Source organism: Baudoinia panamericana, assembly GCF_000338955.1.
Source record: "Baudoinia panamericana UAMH 10762 unplaced genomic scaffold BAUCOscaffold_14, whole genome shotgun sequence".
NCBI classification, from domain to species: domain Eukaryota; kingdom Fungi; phylum Ascomycota; class Dothideomycetes; order Mycosphaerellales; family Teratosphaeriaceae; genus Baudoinia; species Baudoinia panamericana.
In genome coordinates, this window is record NW_006911270.1 from 16,637 (window position 1) to 37,835 (window position 21,199).

Below are 21,199 nucleotides of genomic sequence, written 5' to 3' on the forward strand. Positions count from 1 at the left end.
GATGGGCGAAGAAGGAGTGGAGGGTACCTGAACCATGTGCCGTGTCCTGCAGCTGCATGGCTGACCCGTGATCCAGCCCACTTCAGCCCCGCATTTGCCACCGGCTGAAATGACGGCCCGACCTCGAAGCGTCTATTCACTGCCATTGGGCATCGCTTATTAAGGCAGTCACGAACATGCCTGAGAATTCCGTCCAGTATCTATTGCCTGCGGGACCAAGACCTACCCGGCGCAAGCTCGTATGAATGCAGTTCATCGTTGGATACGATGACCTTGATCAACCTTGGAGACCCAATAGCCAACATCAACTTGACGTGTCAAACGACGCGTCTCCGCTGCCATGCGGGCAAGAAGCTTTGAAAACGATTGACGACCGCCCGTGATGTTGCATGAGATCTTGCTGGCTCTCTCTGGCCATCGCTCGCCGCTCTTCGACCATGTTCAGATTCCGGGAAGACTGGCAAAGGACAAGGCTGGAGCAACTGGCGTGACCGAACTGGTGTCACCTTCAGAAGCCGCGCTGCTAGAGCCAATAGGGAGGCTTGCGCGACTTCATCGTCTCCTGCGGCACCATGCTCAAGATATTGCTGCCAACCATGAATCGAGCATCTGCCGTGCCGTGGCGACATCTATCCGTGAGAAGCAGCTGGCCCGCTTTCAACAGAAGATCCTGATTGTCGAGAGCAGGATCTTGGCACAAGACGCTACGCTTGTCGGCGCCTACGACATCGTACCTCTTGCTAGTGTTGTGTGTGAGTTCGACGAGTGGCACTGCCTGATGGAGTGGCTGTGGAAGACTGTTCGCTTTGTGCAGCCAGAAGCCCAAGGCGAGAGCCAGTCCCAACCGCATCAGGCTTGCAACGGAGCAACTTTGATCAACTACCTTCGTGAACAAGCCAGTACCGGCTTCCTAGAGATTGAGATGGCGGCTGCGGAGCTTAGCGGAGCTGCAGAAACCGCTTGGCTGAGGCAGCTATCTTCCTGGCTTGTATCTGGTAAGCTACCGTCACACGGCGCTCATGATTTCTTCATCAAGATGAGTACCGACTCGGAAGGCGACCATGTCGTATTTAGCAAAGACCAGCAACTACTACCTACTTTCGTTGCGCCCCAGACAGCATCTTCGATTCTGTTTATTGGCAAATCGCTCTATCAAGTGAAGCGCCCTATGCACAAGCCTCCAATCGGCATTGCAGTGGATGGAGCAGAGCTTGCTACTGCGCATCTCCAACAGCTCACGTCTCTGCGTCTGCCTATCATCCCTTCACAGCTTACAAGCGCTGTCTCCGCCATCAGAGTCTCACTCTTCCAGAACATCCTGCAGATTCTCCTTCCGATGGACAGTATCGAAAACTTACTGCTGTGTCTCCGGCGATACTTTTTGCTCGACCATGGTGACTTCGCCATGGCTTTGATTGAAGAAGCAGAAACGGAGCTGCAGGCAAGGCAGCGGAGCATCGGTCGCTTTGGGCAGCAAGATCCAGAAAAGGCTCTTAAAGGTCTTGTGATCAACGATGCGGAGCTGCAACAGACCTTGACTAGGACCTGGAAAGCTCTTGCTAGGGACAACGGTGATGGGGACGACGCAGCCGAATACGCCGCGAAACACTTGACGCTCGCTGTGTCTTCTCAGATAAACAGGTCCAGCTCGTCAAATAGCTTGCACGACACGGCAGATAATCTACCTCGCCATCTGTTCAGTGATGCGCTCTTCCCGGCGCGCACGACACTCGGCATGAAGCTCGACCCGCCACTTGACCTCTTCCTGAGCCTGAGGGAGCTTGAGACTTACTCCGTCATCAACGCCTACCTATTGGCCATCAGACGGGCTCAGGTCAAGCTTTCCGAGCTTTGGCGACAAAGTACAGTGCGGCGCGACCGTCTTACAACCGAGTATCTCAAGATGGCTCCCGAATTACGAACCCGAATCAAGACTCGGACTCGACAATCTCGGAAATTGTGGGCTACCTGCACCGCAGCAAATCTCCTCGTCTGTGAGACTGCTGCCTACATGGAAGGCGAAGTCGTCAAGCAGTCCTGTGATGAGTTCGAGTTTTGGGTGAAAAACCCGACCTGTTTCGCCGACGTGGACGGATCCGGAGTCAGTCTTGGTCGCAGCCAGCGCACCGATGTAGCGCAACGGGATCCAGAGACTTTGGCGGCAGCTCACCGTGCATTCCTCGCAGCGCTTACGCACGCCTTGCTGCTCACCGATGCGTCGTTCACCAAAGCACTCCGCTCACTTCTCGGAAATATTGATGCACTCATCGCCTTTATCTCTCAATTGGTCGACATACAGCAAAAGCTTGACGTAGAAGTTGAAGCCGGCGACCAGAGCAGCTACACCGTGGAGGAGGAGCAGCGTCTTGCGCTCGAGCTGGACCGCGCGAGGAAGAGGGTCGACAGTGACAGAAGGTCTGTAATCAATAGACTGCGACAGCTAAACCATAAGCGCATCGGATCGCTCAGATATCTACCGAGAACTCTGAACGGTATGAGCGATTTCGAGCCTTGGAAAGGCGGCGGAGTTGATCGATTGTTGATGAAGCTACAATTTGCGGAGATGACTGACGATGGCATTGATGTGGTATAAAGAGTACATGCAGTGGGTGAGCTCGTGGCTGCAACGAGAGTCCACTTGACCTTGCGCTGTGCCATGACCGGGGCTGGCGCAGGTTTCATTACCTGATGTCTCCTTCGAGCCAGATTTGCGGACCTTGTGGATGCACACGGCGAGCTTGTGCTCGACTTGGATGGCGAAGATGAGAAGCAGCTGCTGTGCCCAACGGTCGAGACGTTGTCATTGCGCCTAGGCTACGACGACGGGATGAAGCGCACAGGATCCACTGGTTGACCAGGCGTTCCGCACTGGATTACGATCATGACACGGTCGATAGCGTGGCCAACTCTTGGGAGGGAGGAGCCCTCGAGGGTGCGAAGTGTACGTTGGTGAATGATATGTGTCACACCAGGGAAAGGGATTTGCCCGGGGCATTTGTCTACCCATTAAAACAGGCAGGTCGGCAGCGCTCAAGGCGTAGGTTAAGCTCAAATCGCATTCATCAGTCTATGCAACGCCTTCCCTTTGATCACATAGTGGTATCAACCCCAAAGATGCTCCAGAGCTGCGCTCTTCCGCGCAAACGGCGGCAACACACCTAACGCCATCCCCACGCACGCTAATGGTTTCAAGCAACCTAAAAGTGCTACAATCTATTGTGTCGTACCATCAGGTGAGTATTGGTTTGAGTAGAAGGATGCTTAATGCAGGTGCATCGCTTTCTTGCAGTTTTCGTAAACGACGTAGGTCTGCAGTACACACACGCTTGTTAGCACGTAGACAGTAGACCGTAGATTGTGGGAACTTGGACTTACGATCGAGACCGCGGGTACCACCTTCAGCAGGTTCGGAGTCAAGCCCTTGAACAGCCCCCTTACACCCTCTCCCTTCAGGGTCTGTCGCGTTACATCGACAATACCAGTGTATGTTCGCGGGTGGATTGCCGTGCCCTGGCTCTGCAGCCTCGTTCGCAGCAGGTTGATGGGGTACACGATGCTAGCGCCGATCGCTCCACTGAATCCGCCCATCAATGCCAACGTGAAGTTGCCTGGCAAAGCATCTTCCTCGTGCTTGTACCCGTACAACTTCATGTTCCGCTTCACCATATACTTTTTGGACGACTCGAACGTGAAGAGGTCGATGGCCGCGTACGGGAACATACCCACGAGGCCCATGGGCAGACCGCGATAGAAGGATACTATGCCGTTGGCTTTCCACATTTTGGCCGCGGTATGCCAGATAAGCCGGTTCCCGTGCTCGCCTCCCTTCACCGTCTCGCATTGCATGCGGAATTTGAGCGTGTCGAGCGGGTAGACGACGGCTTGCGCCACCATGCCGGCCGTGCCGCCGGACATGAATTGGGAGATTTGCGAGATGTGTTTGGGGTCGTTGTGACCTTCGAATTGCGCGACGGCGCGCTTGCAGGCTTCGTACGAACCGAATTTGACGCCGGATTCGGGCATGACCTTTATCACGTTCAGGCCGTTGCCTACATTCATCCATCAGCATAAGCACATGACGGCAATTGTCAGTTTGAGGAAGGAGAGGATGCAGTACCTGCGAACAGACTCCGAATACCACCGGCCGCCCAAAGCTCCTTACAAGCATTCCACAATGTGGCTACGCCATGCTTCGTTGCGGTGACGGCGGCGCCACTCTTGGCTGCCTGGATTGCTTCCTGCGCGTTGCCCGTCTGCGCTATCAGGTACACTTTAAGTCGGTCGAGCGGGGCCGTTGCGGTTCTGCTAGTGATACCACTAAGACCGCCGGCGACGAAGTAGCCTGGGTTGGGCACGAAATCCGTCAGCCTCATCCTTCTTTCTTCGCAATGACTCTGAGGCAGTTCCAGTTCCGATTTCGGTACGCGGTCGTGCTCATGCTCGTGCTGTTTCCGGCGGGCGGGCTTGGTAGGGATGTATGGATCGTCGTCTGTGGTGCCGATATCTGTGGCTGGATTGTCGAAGATGGCTGTGTTCATGCCGTTGTCCCTGGTGGTGTCGTTCATGGTAGTGTCATCGCTGGACCTTAATGTTGTGGGTTCGGCGTTGGTGGGTGGTGTATACGATTCGCGCACGAGTTGGATGAGAGCACCGAAGAGGGTAGTCTTAAGGAAATCAACGGTCATACCAAGGCCCGAGAGCGCTTCATCACTCAGATTCACATCACCCTCAGACGAAAGCTTGACGGTCGATGTATAATATGTGAAGACGGCCTTTAAGCCGGGCGCGGAGGCAGGGATGAAGAGCAGGAAGTCTACGATTGCGCATGCGCAAAGCTGTCAGCCCAAATCCAGTGCCTTGCGATGGCTTGACTGTTTCTCGGCCGAGCCAACCTCACTTGTGTACCGGAAGTTCACACATACCGCGCCATTCACCGTAATCGATGCTGCCGTCATGGTTCTTATCAATGTAGCTGAAGAATCGATCCAGTCGCGCATTGCTCACTGCCACGCCTGCCCGCTCGAAGGCCAGTGACAACTCGCTCTTGTCTAGATTGCCATCGTGGTCGCGATCGATGCTTTGGAACAAATTCCACAGCTGTCGCTCGGTCTGTTGGCAGAAGCGGTTGAACTCTTCGAAGCTTATACGGCCATCGTGGTTGATGTCGCAGGCGGTGAGCATATCACGGACCAGCGTATCGGCGTCCTTGAGCGGGTGGTTGATGGACTGTAGGCCGGCCTTGAGCGCGGGCAGGTCGAGGGTGCCAGTATGCTTGACGTCCAGCCGCTTCCATAGTTCACGCAGGCGAGCCTCTCTTTGCGCTGAGGACTCGCCATCCATGCTGTTGGTATGGAGAATGGACTACCGAGGCTTCATGGTGGTACACCGCGAGCGCCCTACGTACTGTGCCGTTTCGGGGGTCACCTGCGCCAGACACTCTCGGAACGGGAGCAGGTGCTGTCACGCGGAGCAATGTATACTGCGGATGCGTGCTGCTTCTTGGATGCTGACTCAATGCACACCTCACGGTCGCAACGCAGTCTCTTTCAATGCTCCTCTCTTGACTCGCCTTGGCCCCGTGACGTGAGACAAGCTTTTCCGCCCGCGGCAACTGCAGGCGGCGGCACCACGCGCATCACCCTTGCATCTCGCTTTCTCGATTCTGGCCGGAGATGTACCGCATGCGCGCCCCCAACTCTGCTGTTCGCACCTCCGTCTTGCCTCTCGCTATGCCATGATGACTTTGGCCTCCGACCGGCTATGACAAGTACCGTTCAGCGTGTTAGCGTTGGGCGAAGCGTGACCGACTTGGAGTCGTGCAGATTTGCGCGTGAATGCCACAAGTGGCTGCAAGCGAGTCTACGTACCGGGGTGCTTCGGCGATGATGATCGACGCCGAGATCCTCAATCTGAACCTGCCGGCAGAGCTGCGAGGTCTAGTTGCCAGTCTGGAATATGACGACAGGCCAAGTGCGGTGTATACCAAAGACGGCGACATATTGTACGGTAATCCAAACTTCGAGGCGCTACCGCAGGCGAAGACCCTGTTGCACGACGTTTTACGCCACCACACCAGAGGACGTGATTATGGCGACTTGAAGACGCAAACGATTGACTTGGGTGGCCGGATCTGGAGAAGAACATGCATCCTCAATGAGTGGCATGTTCTCGTCTGTACCGGCAGTCTCGCCGTTCCAACCGAAGCGAACGGAGCACCGGCGGGATCCCTCCGCCAACAACATGGCAAAGGTCAGTATGTGCCCGAGCTAGACAGCTTGATTCAATCTCCAACTGGACAAGGTCGGTCTCTCGACTGGACTCGCCACGATGTGCCCAACCTCTCACCATGGATTCAGTTTGCCAAGAACTTCGACTACAGCACGACACAATTAGGCCCCATGAGTGCTTGGCCGGAGCATCTGCGATCGGCCGTGGTATATTCGATGTCGAACCCACAGCCACGAATTGTTCTCTGGGGCGAAGAGAGGACCTTCCTCTACAACGAGGCCTGCATCCCACTCATCCAACCTAAACACCCTAGTTCATTTGGCCAGCCGGCTGCAGAGGCTTGGGCAGACGTATATGAGGGAATTGGCCCCCTTATCGACAAAGCTTTTGACGGCCAGATCATGTCTCTCGAACGGCTCCCTGTTATGATGACCCGAAAGGATTTCGTCGAAGAGAGTTACTTCGACTTTTCACTTCTACCCGTCATGGGACCGGATGGACGACCCTGTGGGGTCCTAGATGAGGTGGTGGAGACTACGAAGACTGTTCGGAGTGAGCGTAGGAGGCAGTCTATGCTCGTTCTCACGAAGCATATTGCCGAAGCCAGCAGTCTCGACAAACTGTGGTCTGCTTTTCTTCGTGGCGTTGACGCGGCCGGTCATGACGTCCCGTACGCACTACTCTACGCAGTGCAACATCGCGGTAGCCGGAGCGAGTTAGCCGACGACGATCCCGAGAAGTGTGCACTCGTTGGTACGGTAGGTATGCCGCTATATGACGGTAGCGTACTGCAATCCTTCGATCTGCATGCTTGTGCTGAAGATGGCTCTGTATCCGCCGTCACCAAAGCGTGTGCGGAAGCGTTGAATACGAAGAAGGAAGTGATAATGACTAGCAAGGACGGTTCCTTACCCAGCTTACTGAAGCACGCGACGCCGGACAGATCGTATGGCGGCGACGAGATACGCACTGCGATTGTCACTCCCATCATATCTGCGATCGGTGACAAGAGGCTCGGTGTGCTTGTCTTCGGTCTGAACCCACGGACACCGTACGATCAAGAATACACTATGTGGACCCACCTGATGACCGACGTCCTAACAAAGACCGCAACACTTATCACAATGCCGGAGGAGCAGCGTCGAGCGCAAAAGGTGGCAGACGAGATGAACGACTCGCTTGTCCAGCAACTCCGCATCACCACACTGCAGGCCGAGCGCAGTGAAGCCAGGTTCCAGCGGATGGCAGAGAGCACTCCGATTGGAATGTTTTACTTTCAAACGAACGGCATGCCGGTGCACGTCAATGATGCGTACATGGAGATGCTTGGGGTGTCTGGCGCCAAGGATGCCGTGCGGTCACCCACCGAACTGGACTGGGAAGATAAAATCCATCCTGATGACCTACCTGGTGTGCTTGAATGCTGGCGGAACATAGTGGAGACGAAAGGACCCGCCACAATCGAGTATCGCCTGAAGCGTCCATGGCAGTCGGTGGATAAGGCTACGGGTCAGGTGCTTACGGGAGATGCGTGGTTGATGGCCAACGGCGTCCCGGAGACGGATAGCGACGGCAACGTCACCGCCGTGCTAGGTTGGCTCACCGACATCTCACTTCGTAAATTCAGCGAGACGCTGCTCGCGCAGCGGTTAGAGGAGGCACTGGAGAACAAGCGGCAGAGCGAGAATTTCATCGACATGACCAGCCATGAGATGCGGAACCCACTTAGCGCCATTTTGCAAAGCGCCGATTCTATCGTCTCGACGCTGACAACTTCAGGCATGCCCATCCTGGGTGAGTCGGTTACCTTGTCGGCGGAGACGGCGGACGAAATCATAGATGCGGCGCAGACGGTCATTCTGTGCGCGCAACACCAGAAGCGCATTGTCGACGACATTCTGACGCTGTCGAAGCTCGACGCCGCTTTGCTCGTCATCTCACCCGACAAGGTCGCGCCGCCAGGACTTGTCACGAAGGCGTTGAAGATGTACGAAAGTGAGATCCTACGCGCCGGCATCGAGGCTTCCATGTGCGTTGAAGCGTCGTACAACGAGCTTGCAATTGATGAAGTGGTCGTCGATTCGAGCCGTTTGCTGCAAGTAATCATTAACCTCCTCACAAACGCTATCAAATTCACCATGTACTCTGATCAACGCAAGGTCAGGATTTGCCTCGGCGCTTCGCGCGAGCGACCGGCAGACAAGCAGAATGGCGTCACGTATATTCCTGAACGCCATGCACGGCAGGCTCAAATGGCCGATGCAGACTGGGGCCGTGGCGAACAGCTCTACCTGCAATGTTCAGTTGGGGATACGGGCCGTGGGCTCAGTGAGGAAGAGATGAAGCTGCTATTCCAGCGCTTCTCGCAGGCTAGTCCAAAGACGTACAAACAATACGGCGGTAGCGGATTGGGCCTGTTCATCAGCAGAGAGCTCTGCGAGCTGCAAGGTGGGCAGATCGGCGTGTCGAGCGGCAACGGGAAGACCACTTTCTCGTTTTTCGTGAAGGTGAGGAGGTGGGTGGCGGAAACGGAATCTGAAGTTTCAGCAGAGAGGTCAAGGAAGGTGAGGACGCCTAGTGTCTCTGCCACACCTGTGATGTATGAACGGCGAGGAAGTACGTTCTTGTCGGACGAGTCGAGCGGACAAAGTGGAGCGGTACACCGTGCGGACCGCCTTGAGCGCGCCACGGGTGCACAACAAGCGACTGTTGTCACACCAAATGGCACTCGTGAGACCGTTGCAGAGTCGGCGCCGGACGAGAATCTACATGTGCTTGTCGTCGAAGACAATGTGATCAATCAGCGCGTTATGAGCAAACAACTTCGTCGCGCCGGCTGTACCGTGCATGTCGCCAACCACGGGCTCGAATGCCTCGACTTTCTGCAAACCTCGATCTTTTGCGTCGACCAAAAGGCGACGACTCCTACACCGTTGTCGGTCATCCTCCTCGATCTCGAAATGCCGACCATGGACGGGCTGGAATGCATTCGGCATATCCGCGAACAGCAAACGAACGGGAAGATCCGCAGTCATGTTCCTGTGATTGCGGTAACGGCCAATGCGCGCAGCGAGCAGATTTCGGCGGCATTGGCGGCAGGGATGGATAGCGTGGTCACGAAGCCGTTCAGAATACCGGAGTTATTGCCGCAGATGAAAGCGTTGGTTGAGGATGTGGGGTTAAGGAGTGGGAGGAGCGTGGTTGATGTGCATTGAGGTGCTGGCACAATGTTTAAGATGGGGAACGACACTACCCAACTTTGCGCAACAAAAATCGAAAAGCCGGCGTCGCCATATGTTGCCACTCCAACCACCATCTACTGGTCGAGGGTTGCCGACTACTACCACGAGTCGGATTCGTGCGAAGCAAGAGAAACGAAACCTGCGCTCCAAGTCGAGCGCCGCACAGCCTTGAGCGTAATCACCCACCAAACGCCGCAATCACCACCCAGTACTCGTTGTAACATATCTCAATCGAACCGGCGCCCGCGTCCGGCGCACATCATGTGGTATCTTGCACCGCCGTAACCTCAACCCAAACCCATCAAACTCCAGATTGTTCACTCCAACAGTGTTTGGGCCAGCCTACTGGACTTGTCGCCAAGCGGTTCGCGGGCTGAAGTGGTACTCGTACCAGGCACGAAGATCTTTCCAGCGGAACGAGCTAGGCAGTAGATTGCCTTCGGAAACGCGTATGCGTGCCATTGTGATGACTCGGCAATGCTTGGTATGCTATGTGATTGAGAGATAGACTGCGGATATGTCAGCAATGTCGGCGTAGAGTGCTCCACTCGATGCAGGCACAGCACGTGCATGCTTTGTTGCATACCTTGGCTAGCCCTTGCCTTGCAGGATATTGTCGTATGCTATACGTCGGTCATTTGTTTGCAGAGAAAGATATGACAAGCAAAGACGACCGCTAGGTCACAGGGAGACTTCGGTATGTTATACGGCCAGCAGAGAGCCTTTGGCTGCCCCTATTATTACATTGCGTCGAAACTACGATCTGCAAAATGTCCGACGTCCTGTATGCAGGTACGTGACCAACTTCACACGGACCGTCCAGCAGGTTTCAATTTCTGCACCCTTGCGCCTACGCACTTCCTCCTTACATACCATCCTCACCACACCCGCAGCCTCGCGGAACTTATGGTTGCACATCACAGTCTAGATGTTCGACGGGGTGTGTGCGAGGCGTTTTGTGGAAGTCACCGTGCTCTCAGCCACATCTGGAGATCGATCGCAAACGGCTGGCTATCTTTGGGCTAGCGTCATCCTCTGCTGCGTTTGAGATAGACCCACTTAGAGCATTTGTGCTAGATCCGGGGGCAACCCCCAGCCTTCTCAACGATAGATGGAAAGCACAAAACAACAGAAGCGCGAGCATATAGCTCGAGCGACAAGACTACTGCTTTGACTGCAGTCTTTGACATGAGGCAGCTCTCCTCGAATCTCAGTCTGCTAGCTGGTTATGTTATCTAGGGGAGCCCAAGGACAGACGGCAGAGTCAGGGGAGCTCAGAATAGATGCACGGCGTTGATCATCAAAGTCTATCCTTCTGCGTCCACTGGTTCACCTGTTCTTCGCTTGGCGGGCTTCAGTTCCCACTGGTCTCACTCGCCCCCCTCTACGAACGATGCAGCTCTCTCAACCCATGGAATCCTCGTACTGTTTCAGCAGTCCATGCTAACAAGAGCCAGCTCGTTGATGCGCGGCTTGTGCCGCCCCCAGCCTGACGACTGTCATCTCGTCATCCAAGCAGCCTCCCGCCCGATCTAAACCTACTTTCGACGCCGGGCCGCTCGCAATACCGGGATGCGCCACCTGTATCTGCATGTTTTGCCAGGAGGCTTTTCGGCTCCCCAACCTTGGTATGCGATAGCTTGGTACGGATTGTACTACTTCCTGTTCGCATGCCCTGACAAGCTGTTGGCCGCTTTTACTACTACAGCCGTCGTGCTCCCAGCCTTTGTTCCATCGTTTCATCGTGACTGACATCACCATTCCAACCTTAGTCTTGTGTACTCGTTCGCTGTCTCCTTGATAATTGTACTTGTTGTTACATCTACATACGTTTACCACCTTGCCTCGCGTCGCGAAAAGCGACAACACAGCATCAAAATGTCAAGCCCCGAGGAGCAGGCCTACCAAATAGCGCTGGCACATGGCGCTCCATATCCGCCACAGGAACAGGCACTCGGGCAAACGCCCACGATACTTCCAGATGCGCCCATCTGCGCGGTCTTCTTGTTCCTGTTCATCCTGTCCGGAGCTGGGCACATGTTCCTGCTGAAGTACAATGCCCACAAAGGAAAGAAGTTCATCATCTGCGGCATGCTGTTTGGTTGGTCTTCACAATCCCACAGCGTAGGCGATGCTTGCTAACGAGGGCTTGTCAGGCTTCTGCTTCACCAGAATCTTCGCCAACTCTTGCCGGATAGCATGGTCAGCACATCCCACCAATGTTAGGATCGGCATAGCATCGATGGTAGCTGTCTACGCCGGTATCATCCTTCTGTTCCTGGCGAACCTCGTCTTCTCGCAGCGCATAGTCCGCGCTCAACATCCTCACTTTGGCTGGTCCAAGCCCTTCAGCGTCGCACTTCCAGCACTCTTCGTCATCATTATCGGCACTATTCTGACCCTAATTGTGGCCGTTATATACTCGTTCTACACTCTCAACGCCGCTGCTCTGCACAGAATCCGCGATATTCAGATCTACGGCGAGACTCTCTACGCTATTGTCGCTTTCCTACCAATTCCAATTGTCAGCATCTCGTGTCTTGCACGGCGGCACCCGAAGATCCGTGGCATGAAGCCCATGGATAAGTTCGGCGACTGGTCGATGCGCGGCAAAGTTGTCATCGTTCTCGTCAGCGCTGTATTCCTCAGTCTAGGAGCCTGCTGGCGCTGCGCCACGCTTTATCTTCCCATTAACTACACTACCGGACCGCATCCGTGGTACTTTAGCAAAGCTTGCTTTTACCTGTTCAACTTCACCATTGAGTGGTGCGTTGTAACAGCTTGGATCATCGTGCGCATTGACAGGCGGTTCTACGTTCCGGACGGTGCTAAAGGACCGTTCTCGTACGCCGGTGGTTTTACCTTCGCTGGCGAACCTGGCAACGAGAAGTCACAACTCGGCCAATCTCAAAGCATGCGCCACCTCACTGGCTCGCAAGTTTCTGGCATCAATAACAGCCATGTATCGTGGGGTGGCAGCCGCAACTCGCTGGCGCGAGAGAGCCGAGTGTCATGGGGTGGCATCTCTCGCGAAGACGTGGCAGCCAGTTTGGCCGAGGACGGCATCCACGTCATGCCTTACTCCGGCTTCGGCGAAGACGAGTCTCAAGATATCACGGCCGCGGACGCCGGGATTGAAGGAGTCGAGGCCGAAATGGGCTGGGACCCAAGGAGCGGCAAGTGGGCGTTGCGCCCTGTATCCAGCTCTGTGACTGTCAACATGATGAGGCCGCAGAGCATCAAATCGACCTACTAAATCTGGACGTGAAAAGCACAAGTGCAACAGCGCTTGCACACGGTATAATCTCGCACCAGTCTTGAGCAATCTGCGGCAGTAATGAACCATCTGTCCGGCGTCTAGGAGTTCGTGGCTGCCATGGGCAAGACCACACCGTAGATGTGGCGGGTGGACATGACCAAGGGTGCTACAAGCTCCGACTTACGACTTTGTATATATCTTTAGCGTACTTTAGCCAGTGGCGAATCACCATGTTCCTAAGTACGCATACGCTCCGGAGCTCATGTGAACGCTGTCAGCGAGTGGAGCCCAAGTACGGCATGGCGCAGGATGTAAGCGCTGGAACTGACATCGAGTTCCCGCTCGTGAGGTGAACAGTGAATGCAGTTATGTAGACACTCACAACCGCAAGGTTGTATGTGGCAGATTCTAAAACACCGACCATCGCCTTCGGACCGGTAATCTATTCAGCTCTACTGATGCATACCACCATCAACAGGAAGACTTGTACCCGGCCAGCACCCACCACGCAGTTATTGATGCTATAGTAAGACTACAGAGCGGCCCATCTATGATGTCGGCCTCCGCCAAGGTGTTTGGTACTGTCGATCTCCGTGAGCAAATACTACTGGAACTGCCATTCCGAGACCTCCTCCTCGTTCAGCGTACACGCAAGTGCATCCTCGGTATCATACAAGGCTCCCGTCAAATTCAGCAAGCTCTCTTCCTCGAACCTTCCACCATCTCACGACGAGACTGGCGACGAATTGGTACCCCAACTTAACGATCACTTTTGGGATGTGGTCGACTCTGCCGATGATACTGATGGAGAAGAGGGAAGTGGATGCCGTGGCCACGCTCTGCGCTTTCATGTAAAGGACGGTTACATGTCCTTCCCAGCATTGACCGCTTGGGAATCGCATCGACCAGTCACACGCATGCCAGAGGGTGTCCAGAAGCTGGCGGAATATGCTTTCAGCCCAGCCGCCGAGCAAGTCCTACCTCAGATTGGCCGACGGACACCGAGAATGGAGGGTCGAGCTACCCGCTCCTACTCTAGGCGACCTCGCCGCCCTTCGGGAGCTGATCATGATGCCCGCCGATCCTCTGAAGGATCAATACAGATCAAAGCCACCAAGGACTTCGATTGAAGGTCAAATTTCGGCGGGAAACATTTGTGCTATTTACGTTCCCCGTCGGCGACTCGAGCCAGGTGCAGCTTCCACCTATTAGCTGGGAAGGCTATCGGGGAGTATTGGAAACGACTCGTGACCTTTTCGGCGAGTCGATGTCGGCGTGTCGAGGCGTCCAAGAGGAGCGCGGAACAGCGAAACCAAGGCTGCACCACACCCAACCGCCAGAACGAGACTGATGCGTGACACTCAAGCCACGGGCACGCGACACGGTCAGTACAGGTTTGTCGTTTACCGGCAAGTGTAGAAGGCTGCAACGCCGTACGAGTCGCCGCTGTTGACAATGCCACAATCGTGCTATGGGCAGTCTGGTGGTCAACGAGCCGACGTTACTATCCCTCACTTACCTACTAGGCTCGACTTGCCGCTGCTTTGCAGATTGCGCAGTTGACTGTACCCGGCCTACCGATCGACCAGGCAGATATCGATCACTTTAAATGCTCAAAACGAGGGAGACTGCGCCCTTGTTGAAGACGTGGAGACGGGACGGATGTGGAATGTGGACTGCAAAGAAAGAGGGGAGTGGGTGTTTGTGATTGCACGTGCTACTGAGAAGCTAGCAAAGGCATATTCGAAGCACTAGGTGGCAAGTGCGGTTCTGTCGTGCCCACTGCTGGTGCTGGTGCTGGTACTGCATCGCGAGGTACCACCGGGATAGAAGCATGTATGACGTTAGTGGTGAACACCGGATGCGGTATCAGCCACAGATTGAAGCCGAGATCATCAAGGGAGGCGGCGAAGCATGCTCGCCGCCCGGCAGATGCTCCTTCGCAACGCTGCATGCATGCTGGTTGCTTTTTGCGCTTTCCATTAACCCCTGCGGAGCTTCTTTGCACACACCCAGCCGCCTTGACCACATTTCTTTCGATGTTGCGAGTCCGGTATAGCTTCGTCCACTGTACTTGAAAGCATCTGAGGGTAATTGTAACCTCTGAGCAGCTTCCGAACCAACATGGTGGCGGATATTCTGCCGACGTCAAGCGTGTTCGAGGAAAGGCATAGCACTTACGACACAGTGAGCATAAGAATGAGATTCAGACTCAGACCTCCTGTGGCCGTTCATGCATCAAGCAAGCGTCGTGCCTCCATCAAGTTTCCGCTTCACGGACCTCGTAGCCTTCGGTTTTCATATCACTCAGTCCCAGTTCATCCTCTTCCTCCTCGGTCCTGTCATACTCCACGGACTCAATCTGCGGATCGGGCTCCGGCGCCGTCAAGCTTTGCACATAGCTCCCTGCCAAGGGATCCTCCAGCACCAATGTGAACTGCTTCCTGCCCTCGATCGCCTCCGTGAGCGAATCGAAGAACTGATCCCAGCTTCGCTTCGAGTCAGCAGATATAGAATCACCGACGCCATTCGCAGGTAATGGCGCATCCCCGTCCTCAAGTCCGAACGCTTGCGCACGCAAGTCCTTGCGAATGTTGGTCAGTATACCTTCCACCGTGGTGAAGCGCCCGCCCATTGTGCCCGGCTCAACTCTCAACTGCAACTCCTCCACCATCAAACTCGCACTCTCCGACTTGAGCACATCCCTTGCAAGGTCTTCCTGGCTCCGCACGCGCAGCGTGATCTTCCGCCCTTTCTCCGGCACCTCTCCACCTGTCTTGACCTCGTTCGAGCGATAGCCGCAGTGCTCACAGACTGTGCTCATCAACACCACCTGTTTAAAGTAGGGTATGTTCACCATCTTCATGTTGGTGGTGCAAGGGCGCGTGCAACCGGGGCAGGACGCAGGGAAGGAGTAAACTTGGTGCTCAACGATATTTTCGTCGGCGGAGACATCGACGTTGTTGGTGGTGGGTGCGTCGGCACTTGGCTGGCCGCCTACTAGGTTATGACCATGATACTCGAGTCTGATCTCGGGATCTGGCGCAGAAGTAGGCTGTGAGGATGCTTGCTCGCCTGGCATGGGCCCATCATCGCCTAAACCGAGCATGGCGTTCTGCTGCATTGTCCGATTGTACTCGCTCTTGACCCACTTGCCTGCCGCTTCGCCAGGCTTCGGCTCAATCCAGCTATTTCCGCTTGAATCATCAGCACTCACCGTAAACGGATACCGGCGTCCTTCAAGCATATCTCCCAGACTTCGTATCACCCCAGCCACCTGCTCGCCAATCTCCGGCATCTGTTCCATCCTCTCTGCTTGGTTGCTCTCCAAATCCGATTTCACACCACTAACCACCCCCTCAACATTTGAGTACTGCCCTTTGCCCGCCGGTATCTCCAAGTCCAAATCTTCAATGCGGAAGACGCACATATCGCTCTTAACCACCTGCCTCTGCAAGTCTGCATCTCTCTCTACACGGAAGGCGTACTTTGCACCCCTGGGCTGTATCTCACCCGCTGATTGGATCTCGTTATTCTGAAAGCCGCACTCGTCGCAGGCGAAGGACATGATGACAATTTCGCGGAAGAAAGGTATGCGCGTGAGGAGAAGGCGAGTGGTGCCGTCGGCGTGACAGTTCATGCAGAGAGAAGGTATCTCCTCGACCACCTTCTGCTCGGTTTCACCGTCGTCGCCGTCTGCGTGGTCGTTCGCTTGAGGTCCGGAATCCATGCTACTGACTTTGCGTCCCATATCTTCGAAGAGGTCCTGCGCGAGCGAGGCGCCCGTCAGAGCGGGAGCGTCAGACGGTGCCGCCATGCTTAGTCTGAGTGCGCCGCAGAAATGTGTGTACCGCTCACGTCGCGTCTTCAAAACTTTGAATGTGACACAGAGGTCACCTTATCGATAATGCTCGCTTACCTAATCGTGACCAAGCGCAGCGTGTAGAAGTCGTGAGACGGTATGCGGGCCTACGCGTTGTCTTCCGTATCGCTGTCGCGTGTGCAGAGGGAAAGCCATGTCATGGTCGTCCGAGCGACTGAATGGGGTGAGAAGGGTGAATGGGTTGGCAGTGTTGTTTATGGGGCTGGGTAACCTCGCTTGCCCACGGCTCATCAGCACGACTTTCTGGCCAAGGCGATCTATTACGTCTTCATGAAGTCCATCAGATCCAGTCCAGGCTTTGCAATGCTGGGGCCGTTCTTGCTCTGTTGACTCGCCAGCAGAGATTGCAGGGTAGACTTGCTGTTCCGGGCCTTTCTGCTCGGGCGCGTAGACACTTCAACCGCTGGTATTGGAGGGTCAGGAAGTTGAGGCTTGGGCATCGCGGAAGTTGAGTCGATGGCACTTCCCTGCAGCTGACTTCCGCTGGGCTTTGCAGAGGTAAGGGAAGTTGTTGAATTGCAGCGATCGCATCGGATTGTGCGCATTCCGGGTTTCGTACGGTTGGTCCTTCTGCGCGACCGTCTTGAATCGTCGTTGGTGGTCGTACATGTCCAGCCCGGGATGAGCAGATCACCACACGCATGGCAGATACGTTCGTTTATGGGGACAGCATCTTGCATCTGCTCCTCCGCCACCGCATTTCGCGTGACCCGTAAGTGTGCAGCTGCTGCCGGCGAGGAAAGTACGAGTAGTTCGGAAGACTCCTGTAAATGTCTAAGGCGCGCTATGAGGGCCGGAGATGGCATCTTGACTGATGAGAGCAAAGACCGGAAGTTCAGTACCTTGAAGGCTGTCAATGTCGACTGCTGAGTGGCTCGGGTTCTTCCGGCACTAAGTAACTGTATCGGTTTTGCAGGACATGTCACAAATGTCACAAACGCGGTTCACTTCATTGGATGGGCGCAAAGTAATTCGCTTGCCAAACAGCCAGTCGCGATAGCACCTACTCGAATGCAGCATATTACAGCCAACGTCCAGTTACGACATTTACGAAATGGCAGACCTGGATGAGGACGCCCTGCTAACGTCCGCGCCAACTGCAGATGAAATTGACCTTTCCGAAGAGACGCAAGATTTCCGCTTTCTCTCTGCTTTGTCGTTCGTTTTGAGTGACACTTCGGATTGGGCAAGAACTGATGTGTTGCCAGCGGAACGAATGAGGTCAAGATCCCGAAGCGAGGCGAAAAGGACTTTGAACAGCATGGCACGAATCTCCAATCCGACACCCTCGCCGCCTCTCGGCAGGCCATGCATAATGCCCTCTCGTTTCAACGGGTGCACCAGCCGAAAGGGTACACAATGGCGACCTACCACCCCGAGTCCAACATGGCTTACAGCTACAACCCGAAGGGCCCGCTCTTCGCCAGGATGGGCCAGGTCCTTTCGGCCTTGGAAGATCCACTAGGCAACGACGAACGACGTGGTCAACGGCTATGGTTGCTGCCGGAAGAACTCATTTACCTTCTCGAACGAGGGACTATTGATGTTCGCTGGCCGGTGAGTGAGGATGACGAAGATGATCGAGCACTGCCAATGAGCGTGCAGGCCGCTTATGCTATGTGCATTGGCGGCACGCTGACTCTGGAACGTCACATTGTTTACTCCAGTCTCAAGCGAGCAGGATATATCGTCCTGCGATCGGCCGACTTCAACGGCTCCGGGCCATCTCCTGGTACGGAGTGCTATCCGCCATTACCCGACAGAACGTGGCGGGTTGGTCTGCATTCCTTGCAATGGCTACGAGCCTTCTTCGCACGAGGAGCCAAGGGACTGCATCATGGCCGTGACGGCTGTTTGTTGCAACCAGCGCTCTACCGCAGCTACGCCGACATCTACAGTCGTCTCGCCCTCGTCCAATTCCACGACCCGACCACTCAACGACCTCAACCGTCGAACTTGCCAGTAACCATTCCAACCGACCTGCACCAGCCTCTTTCCTCTATAAGCGTAACGTACAATATCTGGAAACCCGGCACCACAATGTTCAAGAAGTCCTCTCCCGGCACGCCGGACTTTCGCATAGCCGTAGTCAATGCTCGCGAAACCAAGGTGCCAAGCTTGCAGCAGCTGAGTAGCTTGATGGAGGCGGTACCTTACGAGCCGCCTAAGCAGGACGCGCAACTTTATCAGAAGTTGAAACACGGGTATAAGAACGTCATCCTTGCGATTGTTGACCAAGGTGTGGTAAGCTATTTGAGGCTCGCTGATGCTGCGTTCGGGAGGGAAAGGCTGTATGGAAGCAAGAGTCCTAGGCCTGGATTCAAGCATGGAGGGAGCAGGAAGAGGGGCCAGAAGCGGAGATGAGAGCGAGGTGGTCGGCATTCGAGCCGCTGATTACGGCCTTCCGTTCCTTTAAGTGCAAAAGGAGACACCATCTGCAGATGGTACGCCAGCCTTTGTATCTTGCGAAGGAGAAGACTGGATGCGGACCTATAGCGCCTAGGCCTGCGCTCATCCGTCTTGCCCAATCATCAGCAGTACCATATTGCATGCGGCCGTTCCGTTCTGCCGCCCGTTTGGAAGCCTTGGACGTCTCGGGAAAGCAGTGCTCACCACTCCCTGAGCTTCGTTGCCTCAACGTGCACGAAACCCTCCTCTACCCCTCCCTCTCCCTGCACCACCATGACCATGGCCGCGACCAAACCCGCCTCGACCACGACCACGACCACTGCTCTCACCGCGAAAGCTCTTAGCCTCCGTGTCAGGTCTGGGTCCAGCCGCCATCCTCGCCGACCTCTGCTCTTCGCTGAGCTCCAGCGCATTCGGTATCTTCAGTAAGTCGCAGTACTTCGCAGTCTGCGGGTTCGGATACTCAGCGACATGACTGTACTGTGCCAAAGTCCAATCCCCACCATCATATATTGGCGCTGTAGCCTCAAAAGACTCCGGTATAATCATATCAACTTCGGTTAGATGCTCCTCAACCCACTGCATTTGCTCGTCAATCAGATTCTTGTACTCCGCTTGAGACTTCGATCTCGGCACTGTTGAGTCCGGATCGCCAAAGACGGGTGGCTCAGTCAGCGCGAATGCGCGGGTGATGGCTAGCCATTCGCGATCGTAGGCGAGCTTGAGTGGACGGGTGATGGAGGAATCTAAGTGGTTGGGGATGGCCGTAAGTTGGAGGAAATGCCGGTTTGGAAGGCATTTGTCGAGCGCTAGGAAGTTGGTTCTTCGGTTGCTGATCTTGGGAGGATGCTCAATAGGGACTACAGCGTGGCTGGCGATCGATGCTGGTTTGTTGAAAGCGGCCGGTAATGCTGCGCGAGCCTCATTTGCCGATGAAATGGGTCCGCTGATGGGAGCGTCGCTGGCCACAGGTACCTGAAGACCGTCGAGACCCTGACCTGGGGCCACGGGTGCAACGCCGTTAACGTCGTCTTCAAGCTCAAGATCGATCTCATCAGCGTTGCCGGTGGGTGGCAAACCAATCGTTTCCGCCGTGTGGCTACCGTTCATCTTTACACCACGCACATCCGCACGGTTGTCCATGTGGTCACTGTTCGCCAAGTTTTCGGCCTCGCCATCCAAATCGATCCCCCTTTCGTTGCTCGCAGCTGACTTGCTAGGATCAGCTTCCGGTAACGGCTGCTGGGCCTCTGTGTCGTGCTCGTCGTACTCCACCACAGCTGCGTACTTGCAATGCAAGTGCGCGCTAAACCAGTACATTGGCCTCAGCCAGTTCATGACTTGCTGCGCAGCCACACTACCAAGCTGGCCAGTTGTCGCGTCATCCTGGAGATGCTTCTTGAAACGGAAGAGCTGCTTCCAGTTACCTTTCCATTCCACGCCTTTCGGCCAGTCATGGCTGATACCGACATCGACCTGCGTCCGGATCTGCAGCAACTTCCGCACGTCCAGCTCGCGGGTGTGGTAGATCGATCTCAGATCGGATTCGTTGTAGGGCAGACGTTCAAGATGCGGCTTTCGGTAGTTGTAGCCTTTCCAGATGCCGCTCATGCCCGCAATCCGCAACGATCCAAGCCGGAGGACGTTGGCTGCGCCCAGGTAGTAGATGTTCGGTGCTACCCAGCCGCCGTGGTACAGCTCGAACAAGTAGTTCGAGGCCTCATGATTGCCACCTACGAAGACGGTTAGGTAAGGTGCAGTCCGGCTGCCGGAGTAGTACTCATGAAAGTCGCACATGGAGCGGTATTTGGCCGGCATGCTAACGCAATTGAGATCGTAAGCATTGCGGACAGACTGGAAATCGCCGCCGATGACCAGCAGATCGACTGAGGGCCATCCTTTGACGTTGCATGCTTCGGCGACAGAGGCGTAGATTGCGTGGAGGGTTCCGTGGCCGCAGCCTTCAATTGCGAGGCGGATGTCGTTCTCTTCGGAGAGCTCTGCTGAAGCCATGCTAGCCTCTTGATCTAAGCCTATGCAGCATCACGGCGAAGTTAGCAGCTCTGAAGCCAATATCGCAACATCATGGAATGGAGTCAGTAAATGAACGGAGCAGAGGGAAGCGTATGCGACTTGAGGTGTAGTAGCACACCCTAGACTTTTGGCTTCCGAGGTGGA

At 55.2% G+C, this 21,199-nt stretch overlaps 9 protein-coding genes across 9 annotated transcripts; 5 read left to right on the plus strand and 4 right to left on the minus strand.

Annotated features, from left to right (window-relative positions):
* Nucleotides 1-228: 228 nt before the first annotated feature.
* BAUCODRAFT_116254 (uncharacterized protein) lies at nt 229-2,593 on the plus strand (the record flags this gene model as incomplete). Its single annotated transcript, XM_007682893.1, has 1 exon — nt 229-2,593. Exon 1 carries the CDS (start codon nt 383-385, stop codon nt 2,591-2,593), a length of 2,211 nt encoding a protein of 736 aa, XP_007681083.1. The 5' UTR covers nt 229-382.
* A 334-nt stretch (nt 2,594-2,927) lies between these two features.
* Nucleotides 2,928-5,587, minus strand: BAUCODRAFT_295816 (uncharacterized protein). Its single transcript, XM_007682894.1, has 5 exons — nt 4,923-5,587; nt 4,688-4,813; nt 4,118-4,342; nt 3,376-4,049; nt 2,928-3,309 (listed from the first exon to the last, which is right to left on the minus strand). The coding sequence occupies exons 1-5, from the start codon at nt 5,338-5,340 to the stop codon at nt 3,262-3,264; spliced, it is 1,491 nt and encodes a 496-aa protein (XP_007681084.1). The 5' UTR covers nt 5,341-5,587; the 3' UTR covers nt 2,928-3,261.
* Nucleotides 5,588-6,308: 721 nt separating this feature from the next.
* BAUCODRAFT_58804 (uncharacterized protein) lies at nt 6,309-9,392 on the plus strand (the record flags this gene model as incomplete). Its single annotated transcript, XM_007682801.1, has 2 exons — nt 6,309-8,885; nt 8,976-9,392. Coding segments are annotated over 2 exons (2,994 nt in total), but the record flags the coding sequence as incomplete, so codon positions are not given.
* A 1,793-nt stretch (nt 9,393-11,185) lies between these two features.
* BAUCODRAFT_38635 (uncharacterized protein) lies at nt 11,186-12,950 on the plus strand. The gene is made up of 2 exons (XM_007682677.1): nt 11,186-11,571; nt 11,627-12,950. The coding sequence occupies exons 1-2, from the start codon at nt 11,349-11,351 to the stop codon at nt 12,724-12,726; spliced, it is 1,323 nt and encodes a 440-aa protein (XP_007680867.1). The 5' UTR covers nt 11,186-11,348; the 3' UTR covers nt 12,727-12,950.
* Nucleotides 12,951-13,090: 140 nt separating this feature from the next.
* On the plus strand, nt 13,091-13,690 carry BAUCODRAFT_38636 (uncharacterized protein). The gene has a single exon (XM_007682678.1). The coding sequence runs from the start codon at nt 13,283-13,285 to the stop codon at nt 13,490-13,492; it is 210 nt and encodes a 69-aa protein (XP_007680868.1). The 5' UTR covers nt 13,091-13,282; the 3' UTR covers nt 13,493-13,690.
* Nucleotides 13,691-14,989: 1,299 nt separating this feature from the next.
* BAUCODRAFT_78900 (uncharacterized protein) lies at nt 14,990-16,459 on the minus strand (the record flags this gene model as incomplete). Its single annotated transcript, XM_007682824.1, has 1 exon — nt 14,990-16,459. The coding sequence occupies one exon, from the start codon at nt 16,457-16,459 to the stop codon at nt 14,990-14,992; it is 1,470 nt and encodes a 489-aa protein (XP_007681014.1).
* A 250-nt stretch (nt 16,460-16,709) lies between these two features.
* On the minus strand, nt 16,710-17,485 carry BAUCODRAFT_295641 (uncharacterized protein). Its single transcript, XM_007682895.1, has one exon. It carries the CDS (start codon nt 17,416-17,418, stop codon nt 16,873-16,875), a length of 546 nt encoding a protein of 181 aa, XP_007681085.1. The 5' UTR covers nt 17,419-17,485; the 3' UTR covers nt 16,710-16,872.
* Nucleotides 17,486-17,666: 181 nt separating this feature from the next.
* Nucleotides 17,667-18,976, plus strand: BAUCODRAFT_78972 (uncharacterized protein; the record flags this gene model as incomplete). Its single annotated transcript, XM_007682830.1, has 3 exons — nt 17,667-17,767; nt 17,821-18,385; nt 18,440-18,976. 3 exons carry the CDS (start codon nt 17,667-17,669, stop codon nt 18,974-18,976), a joined length of 1,203 nt encoding a protein of 400 aa, XP_007681020.1.
* Nucleotides 18,977-19,246: 270 nt separating this feature from the next.
* On the minus strand, nt 19,247-21,034 carry BAUCODRAFT_79502 (uncharacterized protein; the record flags this gene model as incomplete). Its single annotated transcript, XM_007682866.1, has 2 exons — nt 19,247-20,120; nt 20,259-21,034. 2 exons carry the CDS (start codon nt 21,032-21,034, stop codon nt 19,247-19,249), a joined length of 1,650 nt encoding a protein of 549 aa, XP_007681056.1.
* Nucleotides 21,035-21,199: the final 165 nt, after the last annotated feature.